Raw genomic sequence first — 15374 nt, forward strand, 5'->3', positions numbered from 1 at the left:
GTTAATAATTTTAAAAGGAAATAAGAGTATTATATCCTCACGTGATGATATAATATTAAGAATTACATGAATTTTATACTATTAATTTTTTTTTTCTCAAATAGATCTTTTAGTTATTTTTTATTTCAATTGAGATTTTAATTGTGAAAAATCTATGTAGTTGAATATCTATTGTTAAATTAGCATAACGACCTTAAATGTAAGCTAACGTGACACAATAACGTGATTTAATTAAAATACATGGCAAAATGTAGTGATCATATCACACTTATATGAGTCAATCAATATCACACTCATTTCAGTCGATCAAAGATTGTCACATCATTATCATCTTCATCTCCATCTTCTCAGTGTATAATAATGTCATATGAAAATTTTTAATTTAGTTTATGTAGTTGTTATTTTAATTTAATTGAGTTCTAATTTAAAAAAAAAACAATTTTATCTCATTCGAAACCAAATGTAAATTTTATATAAATATTATACTAGTAATTTTTTATTAAAATTAATATTTTTATTAAATATTTAAAACAAAATTAAGTTTATTTAAATGTATATATTACATTAAACTTTATTTAAATTTTATTTTAAAATTTTAAATGTATTTGTATTGATGTTTAATTATATAATATTTTAATATTACTTTTTTATTTCAATTCATATTTAAAATAATTGTGTATAAATTTATAAATCTATATAAAATCTAAATTTATAAATCTATATAACCTTAAGATTCTTTTTCTATTAACAAAGGAACGCTTATACTTTTCATTTTATTTCTCACCTAAAGTCAAAAAAAAAACTCTACATTAGGATCTTCTACTACTCTCACCACATGTTTCATATCTCTCACAATAACACATACACTACTTGAAAAATCCATAAGAATTTCACCATAAAAATTCATATTCAACCATACCTTAATACAAACATTCATTTATATAATACACATCAAACAATACATTGAATACAACCCTACATATATCAGAGTATAAGAAACAATCCATCATAGTATCATACACAACTTAAAATAGCAAAACATAAAACTCAAAAGACTGGCGCTTGGGCACCCAAGAGCTGGTGATCAACACTCAAGCCTCTGGTTTCTAATGCTCAACATCCAAAAAAAGGAACCCAACGCTAGAGCCCCTAAACTCAAGCGCTCAGGGGGTGCCCAATTTACTTCCAAATCAATCCCAAAGAACTTATAAAACAGTCACACAATATCACAACATCAACAACACATCATAACTCATCAAAATTAATTACATTTACTCAATTCAACTCATCTAAGCTATCATACAATCATATTTCATCACTAATTACTCAAGAATCAAATTAACTAAATTTTCATACCACATAAGCACATATACAACAAAATAACATTTTCTATTACATCTATAAGTAATAAATTAGTTTCTTTTACCTTAAAGAGAGCTATCACCAATTAACACAGGTGTCAAACCTTGCTTATAACTCAAGAAACTCTAAAAATGCCAACAAATCACATAAAAGATATCACAAGTGAGTTTTTAGGACCTCTCTAATAAACAAGAAACCAAGAGAAGAGATCAAAACACACATACAATGGAATATTACCATGCAGGATATCAACCTAAAACGAAAAAGTAAAAAAAGACAAAAACTTATTTGCTTAATATTAAAAACTGATCGGGTACAAATATAGACCGCACTATTGTGGTCATTTAGACACCTCCTAGTTGTCAAAAAAATGACCCAAAAGTTAGAAAAATTAGAAAATTGATAGAGAACTTAAGAGAAAGAGTTTTAGAGAAAAGACAAGTGTTTTAGATAGCGAGACAAATTCAAGAAATTTTATTAATATTATCAAATCAATTTAATTTTATAATACTCAGTTTTATTATTTTAAAACATCTATCAACTCTTATATTGTATTATATATATATATATATATATATCAATACGATATTTTATTTATAATTAATTAGAAATCTATAAAATATTGAAATATAAATTTAAATAAAAACAATAAAGTATGATGTAATAAAATATTAATATAAAATACATTTAAAATTTAAAAAAAAAGTTTAATATAAAATATAAATTTAAATAAATCTAATCTTATTAAAAATATCAATTTTAATAAAAATATTAGTATATTCTTAAAAATACCAATATGATAGAAATTTAATTTAGTCTTGAAAAATATAAAATTATTTAATTTAAAAAATATACACGTTTAAATTGAGAATTTTACATGACATTTGATATCTGACATTACCCTAATCACATCGTATTACCTCTACTATGTGATAAGACCTTCACTTAACACAATGGTTTTTTTTTAATTAAGAATTAAAAAATAAATAAAAAATCACTGACAGATGACTTAACGCTTTTGATATAATACTTACGAAAAACACCAAATTACATTACATTTTAAAGGGTTAAATATGTTTTTCGTCCCTTAAGTATCACACGATTTTGGTTTTAGTCCCTACTCGAAACTTTGATGGTTTTTAGTCCTCATAGTATTGAAACTATTAGTATTAATCCTTAAAAATGGACGGCGTCAACTTTTAGTTGATCTGGCAAACAGCGATGCCACGTCTTCTTCTTCAGTATCTGCCACGTTGCTTCTTTGTCATCTCAGTTGGAGCAAAGCCGAATTCTTCTTCCGCGACCTTCTCTCGGCACAGGACCTCTCGGACCTAACTCCCCTCTATCAGCGCCCGATCTGCACCTCCTGATCCAGCGCCCGTTATAGTGCTATAATTTCATGGGTTTCTCGCGATTCCCTATGATGGCCACTTTTGCCATAGAACTTGTGGTCACAATCACGGCTAAGGACATGGATATGTGTTTTATTACCGTTCTTCTGCTACATGTACCACCACGAAATAATTTGGCCCCAATATTTTTTTTATAAAATGAATCATCTTCCCCTCCCCAGCCCCTAGACGAAGTTCAAGTCAATTACTTTTTTCACGTTGTTTTTTGAAATGAATTTAAGAGTTCTCATATTACCTTTTACCTTATTTCCCAAAGAAAAATGAATTTGTACAAATCTCACCGCAGGTTGCATCTAAAATGAAGCAATTAACGTCTTCATCCTAAAAGTACTTGTATAATTCTCTTGCTTCTTCCAATGCAGTGTACCATAGAAAATCAGCGGTGATGTTATATGTTATTTAAACCTTTTATTTTGTTTGGAAGTGTTTAGAGAATGGAGTCAATCAGTGACAATTGAAATCTAAAGGGTGTTTAGGAATTTAACAGTGGTGTTTCAATTGCATAATTTCTATTTGAGCAGGTTGTTGCAGTCCGAGTTCATTGTTGGCCTTTATACTGTGTTCTGGTTTCACCCGATCTGCACCTCCTGATCCAGCGCCTCGAGTCGCAGTCCCTCCAGATCCGCTCTCAGGTCCAGTCCTACCTCGTCTCACACCGTGAAGACTTCGCGCGCCTCTTCTCTCTCTGCAACGATGCCGTTTCGCAGACTCGCGAGGTCTCCGACGACGTCGCTGCCATTATTCGACTCCTCTCCGACCGACCGATCGATGTCGAGGTGCGCGAGGTTGTGTCGGAAATGAAGGTGAAGAAAGAGGAGCTAAAGGTGAAGGAACTCCTAGGGCTGGTTGGAACTGTTGTGGGGTTGAACAAGAGGTTAGAAAGTGTGAAGGAAGCGTTGAGGAGTGGAAGGTTCGAATTTGCAGCACAAGGGTTGAAGGAGTTGAAAGCGGCGTTGAGGATTGACGAGAAGGATGATAGGGAGCCTTTGGTGAATTGGTTAATCTCAGATGACGAAAAAGAAGAACTCAACTTTGCCCCCAACTAAGATGACGAAGAAGCAACGTGGGAAGAAGACGTGGCCTCGCCGTTTGCCAGATCAGCTAAAAGTTGACGCCGTCCATTTTTAAGGATTAATACTAATAGTTTCAATACTATGAGGACTAAAAACCATCAAAGTTTCGAGTAGGGACTAAAACCAAAATCATGTGATAGTTAAGGGACGAAAAACATATTTAACCCCATTTTAAACATTTCAATTTTTTTTTTGTAGACTTGATGTACATTAGTACATAAATACTGAATCGACATAAAGATACCTACGGTTATATTTTAAAATTTAATATATTAATAAATGTTGGTACAGCTAATATTCATTTAATGTTTGTTGTGCGTGGTTGGTAAATTAATATTAAAATGTACAATAAACTTTTATGTCTCATCATCAGTGGTGGAATCGTATAGAGGTTGAGGCGGCCTTGCTCCACCAAATTATTTTTAGCATATATCTAAATTAATATATAAATAATAACAATTTATTTTAATTTTAGTATATTTTATATTTAGCATTTTTAAATTTGTATACATTTATTTATGTCACTATTCATCATATATATATATATATATATATATATATATATATATATATATATATATAATTTATTGATTTTTTTACAGTAAGAGTGTCGAAATAGAAACCTATGATTAATATGTCTGTCTGCCAAAACATAGTAGGTTGGATAAGAATTTTCAACCACCAATCCGTCGAACTTCTAACTTGTTAAATTAGCGTACCAAACACGAATTAAATCGTTTCTGACCCATTTTATTTTTTATTTTTAATTAAAAAATAATTTTTTTTTATATTATACTTTTGTAAAAATGTAAATATACAATAGTATTAGAATTTAAATATTAATATATAAAAATTAAGTTTCAATTTTTATTAATTTTAATAAAAGAATTCAACAAATTAAAAATATTAATTAATCAATTAAAAATTTTAAAAATATTTATATGATTAAATATTTTTTAAATATTTATGGGTAAGTATATATACAAACAAATTTTAAAAATAATTTTAAAAAAATTCAAAAAAAATGTGTCAACCTCAAACGCTAGTCTGTCGGCCGACCTGTAACAAAATGTTGTAATTTCTAACCTGATTTTTGATAGCGGACTAACCTGACCAAAATCATTTTTAACAAATTAAGATCGGATCAAAACATTGTAGACTGGCCTGTTTTTCCATCTTGTCACCTCTCTACTTAATAGATCAAGTTTGCCAACTTTTATAAAATTCGTTCTCACCGAATAGTGCTTTATTAAATAAATTCAATTTAATATATAAAAGTTAAGAAGTGAACTTTAAACATAACTCATAAAACCAACTTGTAAGACGAGGTTTGCATTTCACTTATATATTATAAATTGGCCTTATTTCTAGTCGATGTGAGACTTGGTATCAAAACCAAACCTCACCTTATAAGCCGAATTTGTGGGGTTCAGTTGGACTTAAAGTCCACTTCTTTTCTTAATATAGTATCAGAGTCATGGTTGAAGCTTATCCTAGTGAGATCCATGTGAACATTCTGTTCCACCCGTTGTCGGGTCACTATCAAACAACCCATTAATTCTACTATCACGCTCGATATGTCTATACCTCAGCGTGAAGGGAGTGTGTTGGAAGTTCCAAATTGACTAGAGATAAGACCAATTTATAATATAGGTTTAATGTCTCAATAGGTCCCTATTTTTGTTCAGAATTTGAAATAGGTCCCTCTATTTTTTAGCGTCTCAATTGGATCCTTATTTTTGTTAATTTGATGCAAATAAATCCTTTCCGTCAATTTCATCAAACGACGTTAATGAATGTGTGACGTGGCCTGAGGACAGTATTGACACGTGTAAGGCCAGGTCACACATTCATTAACGCCGTTTGATGAAATTGACGGAAAGGATTTATTTGCATCAAATTAACAAAAATAAGGACCCAATTGAGACGCCAAAAAATAAAAGGACCTATTTCAAATTCTGAACAAAAATAGGGACCTATTAAGACATTAAACCTATAATATATAAGTGTGTGCAAACCTCACCCAAACCAGTTTGTGGGATTGAGTTAGACTTAAAGTTATTTCTTTAACAATTATCACACTATTTTATCTATTTACTAACCTTTGTTTTTATGTGTAACCAAAATATATTCTATAAGGTCTTTGGAGTGAGTAATTTGGTATGAAACTTCTTCATTTGATGACATTGGCAAACATACTTGATTCACGAAAACTCAAATATACATTTGGTAAGAAACTTACCTATAGTTCTTTTCTGTTGATTTATGGTTTCAATACCCACATATTTAGGCAGTTACTTGCAAGGACGAAAGAACCTTCTTTTCAAACTGTGCTTAGAAAATTTCAGTATCTAATATATGAGGGTGGGGTTCTATAATTTTTCTGGGCATTATACTTTTCGAAGTTTTTATTAATCATCACAAATGCACCTCTCCAATACTATTAAAGTCAAACATTATAGTTTCTTTCTATGGACAATTATTCTTAACGTAGACCAAATAGAATGATGACATCTGTATCCTATGACCAATAAATGCTTGATACAACACTTTGTATATATTTTTTAGAGCAAATATTTAATTAATATATAGAATACAAACTTGCTTTGTTATAAGCTTATACAATCTTTTATATAGTAAAAAATGTAAATTACGTTAAAGATAACCAAATACATGTAAAAGATACACTTATAACTCTTATATTTCCTATTACCTAACTATTAGTTTTCTTTACAGTTAACTTACGTTAATTTGATATGAATTAGTGAACAATAAAAAAATTTATACAAAAACTTATATATTATCTTTAATTTAAAATTTTAAAGTCATAAATTTATGACTCTCTGTTTAAGTCATGTTTATTTTTATCCAACAACAAACATTCTATTCATATTTAAATTTTTAACTTAAAACTATATTAAATTTTAATATAAACCTGCATTAAATTTTTTTAGTCTACAATTCCCTTCAAACATTCCACATGTTTCATTCACTATATTTATGTTTTCAATGTAGGAAGGGACAACACACACATAGATCTCAATACTGGTAAGATATTGTCTACTTTGGATCAAGTCCTCATGGATTTACTTTTGATATCACTCCAAAAGGTCTCTTATCAATTGAGGTATCTTATGTGTATATGTGTATGTGAAACTTTGTTTGTAGCTAACATTGAAAAAAGCAATTTCTTCTTTTTATATTGAAAAAGTCATATTCACATCTAAATTTAACAAACTCATGTACATCATGAATAGAAGTCTCCAAATTTAAATACTACATGTTTGGGGACGAAAACAAATAGATAAACAAACACTCACATGCCTTCTTAAATTTATCTCTAAATATTGTTAAAATAAATCTTCTTGTATTTATGTATTTTGGTTAGAATTGATATTTTATAGGATTCAAATAAAATGTCATTTGAGAAGAAATATTCCAACAGCAAACAAAAAGGGAAACATATCAACTTATTCATATAATTGCTATAGTACCATATGAACATAATTGAATAGATTTATATATTTACAGCTTTTCATATCAATTTACCCATAATTCTTGGTTGAAAGAATCCTTTCCCACGGAACAAATTGCGGTTGGTTTCGAACAAATTGCGTATTTGAGTGATTCAACTTTTGACCTAGTCAACGATGAACCCACTGTTTCTGTCAGTCGTATTGCGTACTTTGAGTGATTCAAATCAATCGTTATGTACGTAATTGATTTTATGGATATGTTTATCTTTTTAAAGCAACCTTTTTAACAGTTATAATAATAAAAAAAAAATTAATGTATAGTTAAAAGAATAATTTCATAACATATATTATAATAAGATAAATAAAAGTTATAAGTTGCTTTATGGGTGCCAAAGTTTTATATTTAAACAAACCATTTGTTGTCGTTTATTAAAATATAAAATTAATATATGAATTAGTCGTACACTTCATCGCATTAACAAGTGCTCAAATTACGTCACATGGGTATCTGAATATATCAAATGCTTCAACAACCAAAGAAATTCGTATTCTAAAAACAACTGAAAGTAATAAAATGCAAACTTAGTGTCAATTGATCAAACGCATATATGAATATAATTACATCTCTTGATCACCAAGCTCTTAGTAGCAATTAATTAAGCTTATTTCATTAAAAACTAAACCTAGTCATAACATATAACAATTATGTATATTAAATTTGGATAGAGTTAAAGGCACAAAAAACTAATTTGCAGGAAAATTGACAGATAAATGATTTGAGATTATTTCTTCATTAGTTTATTTTGATGTTTTTTTTTTAATTTACTTTGAAGTTAATATTTTATCATCATAAAATAAAAAGAAAGCTCTCGAAGGTTTGAAATCATGGTCATCAGTTTAAATAGAAACATCGTACTGTGACTCATGGCCAACAATATATATTGGCCTTCTGAATTTTTTCAATAGCATGTACAAAACAAGTTTTATTAGATAATTTAAGTTCATTTCGCAATGGCTTTGCCACTGAAGCAGCCTCATTTTGTGTTGGTTCCACTTCTGGCTCAAGGGCACATGATCCCCATGGTTGACATAGCAAGGATTTTGGCAGAGAGAGGTGTTATCATCACATTGATAAGTACCCCTAACAATGCCTCAAGAATGGGGCAAACCATTGTTAGAGCAGCAAAATCTGGCCTTCCAATTCAGCTCCTACAAGTTCCATTTCCATGCCAAAAAGTAGGACTTCCATTAGGCTGCGAAAACCTTGATGCTTTACCATCAAAAAACCTTCTCAGAAACTTCTATATCGGCCTTGACATGATGCAAGAACCTGTGGAGCAGTACCTTCAAAACCACCCTTCTCCTCCAAGTTGCATTATATCAGATAAATGCCTCTCTTGGACTTCTGTAACAGCCAAGAAGTTCAACATTCCAAGGCTTGTCTTTCATGGGATGTCGTGTTTTTCATTACTTAGCTCCTATAACATCAAGCTCTACAATTCTCATCTTTCTTGCTCTTCTGATTCAGAACCTTTTCTCATTCCGGGACTGCCCCAGAGGGTTGAGATAACCAAAGCTCAGCTCCCTGGAGCCTTTTTTTCTCTGCCTGATTTGGATGATTTTAGACACAAAATGTTGGAGGCCGAAATGTCTGCTTCTGGGGTTGTGGTAAACAGCTTTGAAGAATTGGAACATGGTTGTGTAAAGGAGTATGAGAAGGCCTTGAACAAGAGAGTTTGGTGCATTGGTCCTGTGTCTTTATCCAACAAGGATAGTTTGGACAAGTTTGAGAGAGGAAACAAACCTTCAATTGAAGAGAAGCAATGCTTAGAATGGCTGAACTCAAAGGAGCCAAGATCAGTTGTTTATGCATGCCTTGGCAGCTTGTGTAGGCTTGTTACGTCTCAATTGATAGAAATTGCTTTGGGTTTAGAAGCATCAAATCAACCATTTATATGGGTGGTAAAAACTGCGGGAGAAAATATTACAGAGGTAAATAATTGGTTAGAGAATGAAAATTTTGATGAAAGGGTAAGAGGAAGAGGACTTGTCATAAAGGGATGGGCTCCACAGACATTGATATTGTCTCACCCTTCGGTTGGTGCATTCTTGACCCACTGTGGCTGGAATTCAACCATAGAAGGCGTGTCATCTGGGTTGCCCATGATAACATGGCCTTTATTTGCTGAGCAATTCTTGAATGAAAAATTTATTGTGCAAGTTTTGAAAATTGGAGTTAGAATTGGTGTGGAGGTTCCGGTGAGATGGGGTGATGAAGAGAAAGTTGGTGCAATGGTGAAGAAAACTAGAATCACTGAGGCTATAGAGATGTGCATGGCGGGTGGAGAAGAGGGGGAAAACAGGAGGAATAGAGCAATAGAGCTTGGAAAGATGGCAAGAAATGCCATGGTGGAGGAAGGTTCTTCTCACTTCAACGTTTCATGCTTAATTGAAGACATTGTCAACATTAATTAGTGTTAATTAATTAATATGTGAAACATCTGGGTCAAGGTCTTCGTTGTCTACCGGTAACTAACATGGGATATATGTTTGTTTATCCTTCTGTCATTTTCTCTTCATGACTTATAATAAAATAAATTTAATTAAAATTTTAGAATTCGTTATTATTAACGGCCAGTTATTTTGTTTCATTTTCTTATTTAATTATCTTCACATAAATGCAAGATTTTATAATTAATATAAAATAATATTATAGTTATGAAGTTCTTCATTATATTTAAAATAAGGGGTTTAAAAAAAAACAAAAAATATATATATATATATATATATAAGGGTTAGACCTGATGGATGGAAATGACTTTGTGTCGAGTTGAATCGATGGAATGGTTGGGGTACGAAAAAATAATTTATAACTGTTTAATTAGGATAACATTTGAGCAGAGTTATAATATAATTAATATGTAACTATTATTAACGAGTGACTAAGGTTGATATTAATAATCATTAAAAGATAAATTAACTCGTCATATTTTATAGATTCTATAAATAAAACTTTAATTTCGAGATAACACATTTCTTATAATTAAATTATTTTACAAATCCAGAAAAAATTCGGTGGGAGTATTTCTGAACGTCAACCCACACAAAACGACCCAGAACACGGAAGAAGCTAATGCTCGTCCAGACAGGAGTTTCGCGCGATTCATCCTGATCCCTGTCGTCCCTATCCCACCTGTCGTCTCTATCCCGTAGAAACAAAATATATATATATATATATATATATATATATATATATATATATATATATATATATATATATATATATATATATAAACAGAATATTTTACACGGGTTGAGTACTTTTCTAATAGTTATTTCCCTTTCCAACTTGGTTTAATTTGAACTTTTTGAAGTGACGTACGTCAAATTTACTCATCAATTATGAACAGCTGGATCACCAAAAGAACAAAAAAAATGAAACTTTGGTTTGTTCCCAAATCCTAATGATGTCTTAGTGGAGCTTTATTGTTTGGCATTAGATATACGAAGGATTAACATAACTATGACGATAATTAAGAAGCCAATCATTTCCATCAATGTAGGAAATGTCCATGTAAGAGTTTGCTTCGTAATCCCTGAGTTGCTTGGCATAAGAGACTCTGGATGCATAATTTGCTCCAGCTCCATGGCAACTGTACTCCCCAAAGAAGACGCTCCTGTGTGAGTGAAAATGAGACAGTGAATTAATCATGGTTGAAAGCGAAGAGATAAAAGGTATAATTAAGAAGAAGACATGCACAGATACCGGTCTCTAGAGGGATCTCTCCAATCATTCCATCCTTCAGGTGCTACGACATCAGACATGTATGTTGTCGAGAAGATGACAGTGGCATAGGGTCCCCAAGCTCTTCCAAGCCACACTCTTCCACTCCCAACGATGCTACAATTCACAAAGGAAAACCCACTTTCTTCATCCATCGATTGCCTCCCTTGAGCAGTGATCGACCCACTAATCTCATCCTTCTCTGCTTTTGCTACACAGTTTATGCTACAATCCTGCACGTCTCACTCTCACAACTAAATTCCTCTTTCAATTTTCACTTAATACATCTTTATAATATCATTACCACATTATATTATTATTTAGTAATAATGTAAAACATATGATGCTATTATAAAGTAATTGTTACGTAATGTTTTTAAATGTATATCATGTGAAAACAAAATAGTAAACCAAAACGATAAAAAAGCACTGAAAAAATGAAACTAAAATAGTTATTTCTATAAAGAATAAAAATTCATTTGATAGTATGACACCCTTTTCTCACAAAATTATATAAATATATCCCGAAGAAGGCAAACATGCTACAATAACATTACCTAACGGATTCTTGTGGTTAGATTTTGAATAGGAGAGAATCCAAAACCTTAAGCAATGCATGTATTGGGTAATGAATTGCGATAGACAAGACATATATATATATATATATATATATATATATATATATACACTTTAAAGGGAAGAAAGTTCTCTTTTCTCACCTCATAAAGTGATCTACCATTTCCAAATATGAAATCAATGGATCCTTGGATTAAGCATTCTTTGAAATAATGTCTTCCACCATCATCATTCAGTGTATCCTGTGCACCATAAAATCCACATCCATAGAAGGCTGCTTGATCACCGGTGACTCTCAGTGCCACTGCTTGTGCCCCCACCGCTCCTGGTGACGGTGGAGGAGCCGTGTTCTTTTCAGAGAATCAAATTGTAAAAATCTCAGAAATCACATGGCCATGATAATATCCCGGAAACAATAATTATTTAACATTCAAAATGCTGTTTTACACTTACTGAGATGATACTATAGTTAACAGTTTTACCATTGTTACTATCCATATCCATGCAGAAACCCAACAGATATTGACCAAAGAAAGTAACATGAAATTTCATGCATGCTTAATTACCTTAAAGCTGATGTTGTAAGCAGTGAACTTAGAAGCAAAGATGGCAAAGGAGTAGCTGTAGGAAGTACCGCCAGTGGAATTGGCGGTGTCGTTCCATTCTATGATTGTATTCAGATATCCTTGACCTTGAATTATTAAGTTTGTTTTGTTGGCTTGCACAGCTACCTTCTCCCTGTCATTTGTAACAACTTATCAAATATTTGAGGAATAAGGTTATCAGTCCACTTTTTCACTAATATTTCAGAATAATAAGATTGGTCTGATAGATTTAAAAAGAAATGTATAAAAGATAAAAGATTATGAGTTCAACTTCTACCCTAACAAAATATTAACATTTATCAATAAAAATAATAAAAAAAAACTTATCTCATATTTGAAGTGAGATAGAGTTACTAATTGAAGTTTATCAGTTCATGAATAAATTATACGATTTAAAGTAAGTAGTTATAAGTAATCGAATATATATATATATATATATATATATATATATATATATATATATATATATATATATATATATATATATATATATATATATATATATATATATATGATATTATGACATTTTTAATGCGTAAACAAAAATATAATCAAGTTATATACATATTTTTAAAAAAATTGTATATATATATATATATATTTTTAATTTAGTTATCAAAATTTTAAATAAATATGATATATATATATATATATATATATATATATATATATAAATATATATATATATATATATATATATATATTAAAGTAGAAATAAATTATATAATGTAAAACAATTTTATATATGCTGAGTTTTCAACTTCACTTCTAGATATATTGCATCTAAATGCTTTCGGGTTTTGGTTTTTCAAGGATTTTTGTTATTATGCTAAATATTTTTCTAAAAGAGGATTGAAGCATAAAAACAAAAATGCTATAATTATATATAGCCAGACACGTCTAGTCATGTTCTTCAGCTTTTAATGAAAACACTAACGATAATCCATTATTCTTTCATTTTTATGTTCACTACATTATCCATAAGTAATCTTACACCACTTTTACTCTAGATTTATTCTTAGGCAAGATTTTTATAAATAATCCTTACTGTAATAATTTTTTATTTTGATACTAAAGAAAATGAATTATTGTAATTAAATTTTTTGTTCCTTGAGAACCCTTATATACTAACTCAACGGATATTAATGGCTGATTCTTGTAAGAGTGGAACTTATAAAGGACAACATGCATAAAAGTTGATGGAGTTGCTGTTAGTGATACCAGAAAGAGTTTTCTCCACCTAATAATTTAACTTTTGGGGGTAAGTTCATGACATGGAATACACAGCTTTACGACCAAGTCATCTAAAATTTGATCCTTCACTACCTCCATTTTTATCAAAATTAATTTTTTAACATAAAACAACCATTGAATTATTTACCCATCAATCTGAGAAGACTCTTGCATGTATGAGAGTTTCTCAGACGTAATTTAGAATCATTTTTTTTTTTGGATTCATGAACTAGGTGTTTGGTTTAACAGATAAAAGAAACAGTAAAGTGAAGGTGATGAGGCAGAAAAGGATGAAGAAAAAGTGAGAGAGAGAACGACCTGTATGTACCAGAATCGATTATGATAAGGGTGGTATCAGAGCTAGATTCAGGAACAGCATCAACAGCTTTTTGAACGCTACTGAAGTTAGCACAGCCCTTTAAATCAACCGTGAAAACAAGACTCACGTTATAGTCTTGAATAAGCCTGGAATCCCACTTGGCCCCTTCACATTTTTCCTTATGATGATGATGATGGTGGTGATGGTGTCTCCTCCTAGCTATACTTGTTATCAGAGATACCAAGTCTTGAGCGCCACTAAATATACCAAGCTGGAAACTGAAACTATCGTGAGGACCAATGGCTGTGTAATCGCTGGGGGAAGGTGAAGTGCAATAGAAAATAAAGGAGACAGAAAAGAGAAAAATGACAAAGGCAGAAAGCCAGAAGAGGTTTCTGTTGAATCCCATCATTAGCTTTATGAAATGGTTAGGTTATGTTTCTTATTGAGCTAAAAAAGGTTTTGGGGTTGAGGGAGAGTGAAGAATGCTTCTATTATGTGCTGGTGATGCTTGATTGGAGTGGGAGGTAAGAAATGTTCGTATGGAGTTGTGTCATGTCTAGTTAGGCTTTCAGAGGATACTAGAGCCTGCTTTTTAAAGCATTATGGATCTATGTAGAAAATTGATGGAAAAACAAAGATGCGCAGTATTAGAGATTGGAAGATGGACACGCCAAGTAATTGCACAAAGATTGAAAATGAACAAAAAAAATGAAGTCAAGGATAAAATAAATACATGTCCATTCATTACTGGGGTGGTATGAATGAGACTGAAGACCCTAACAAGTTTAATTGAGTAGAATAATGAGAATGAAGAGATAAGTTTAACTTAAAATTTGTGGGATGAGTAAAATGATTTAGTTATCTAACTTATTTGGTTAAAGGGTTTGAATAACATAAGGAAGAAATTAATTATGTTTAATTCTTACCAACAATGTTTTTGTTCTAGATAATTTCTAAATTATATGTTATAATTTGTGAAGTTGGACTAGTTTCGGACTTTGAGAAAAATAATAAATGTGAAATAAAATCTAAAGTAGTGATTATACGGTTTTTCTTAAAATAGAAACTTTAGGATATTTTATAATTTCTGAGACAATTGCTGTTTGGAATTCGATAAAGTAAAAGAAAATATGAAAATATCAGAGCGAAAATCATAAGCTAGGTGAAAGGAATTAATCCTATTATATATATATATATATATATATATATATATATATATATTCAGATTGTGATGTGATTATATGATATTTAGGTTATTTTTTTTATTCTAAAATGGGAAGAGATTAATTAGTTCATGAATTTGATCCTCTTATTTTTAATAAGACGTGGGTTAGTTTCTCGTCCTTCAAATGCTAATATTATTTATTTTATGTGGATTTTTTGTTTTAAAAAGAAATCTGATGACAAAGCTTGTTTTGCTTGTGATGTAGGTCTTAACAGGTTGGTGTGGATTGTGATGAATTTTTTAGCACAATAGTCAAACTTGCAACTATGCAGACTGTTCTGAGCATTGCACTATCAAAATCTTGGT

At 30.7% G+C, this 15374-nt stretch overlaps 2 protein-coding genes across 2 annotated transcripts; one reads left to right on the forward strand and one right to left on the reverse strand.

Moving 5' to 3' along the window:
- The first annotated feature begins 8283 nt into the window (after positions 1 to 8283).
- LOC124843707 (UDP-glycosyltransferase 73D1-like) lies at positions 8284 to 9934 on the forward strand. Its single transcript, XM_047320511.2, has one exon. It carries the CDS (start codon positions 8335 to 8337, stop codon positions 9796 to 9798), a length of 1464 nt encoding a protein of 487 aa, XP_047176467.2. The 5' UTR covers positions 8284 to 8334; the 3' UTR covers positions 9799 to 9934.
- A 763-nt stretch (positions 9935 to 10697) lies between these two features.
- On the reverse strand, positions 10698 to 14368 carry LOC124843705 (putative pectinesterase 14). The gene is made up of 5 exons (XM_088091693.1): positions 13840 to 14368; positions 12250 to 12421; positions 11827 to 12033; positions 11090 to 11340; positions 10698 to 11000 (listed from the first exon to the last, which is right to left on the reverse strand). The coding sequence occupies exons 1-5, from the start codon at positions 14250 to 14252 to the stop codon at positions 10820 to 10822; spliced, it is 1224 nt and encodes a 407-aa protein (XP_087947819.1). The 5' UTR covers positions 14253 to 14368; the 3' UTR covers positions 10698 to 10819.
- Between the last annotated feature and the right edge of the window lie 1006 nt (positions 14369 to 15374).

Source organism: Vigna umbellata, chromosome 5 (genome assembly GCF_029865625.1).
Source record: "Vigna umbellata cultivar VRB3 chromosome 5, Vumbellata_1.0, whole genome shotgun sequence".
Lineage (NCBI taxonomy): Eukaryota > Viridiplantae > Streptophyta > Magnoliopsida > Fabales > Fabaceae > Vigna > Vigna umbellata.

Excerpts from the sequence above, each read along its gene's own strand:
- LOC124843707 (XM_047320511.2), top strand. The coding sequence starts at position 8,335 with ATGGCTTTGCCACTGAAGCAGCCTCATTTTGTGTTGGTTCCACTTCTG.
- LOC124843705 (XM_088091693.1), bottom strand. The coding sequence starts at position 14,252 with ATGATGGGATTCAACAGAAACCTCTTCTGGCTTTCTGCCTTTGTCATT. Across the intron at positions 11,341-11,826 it reads ATGGTAGATCACTTTATGAG|GATTGTAGCATAAACTGTGT; the intron begins GTGAGAAAAGAG and ends TGAGACGTGCAG. Across the intron at positions 11,001-11,089 it reads AGAGATCCCTCTAGAGACCG|GAGCGTCTTCTTTGGGGAGT; the intron begins GTATCTGTGCAT and ends TCACTCACACAG.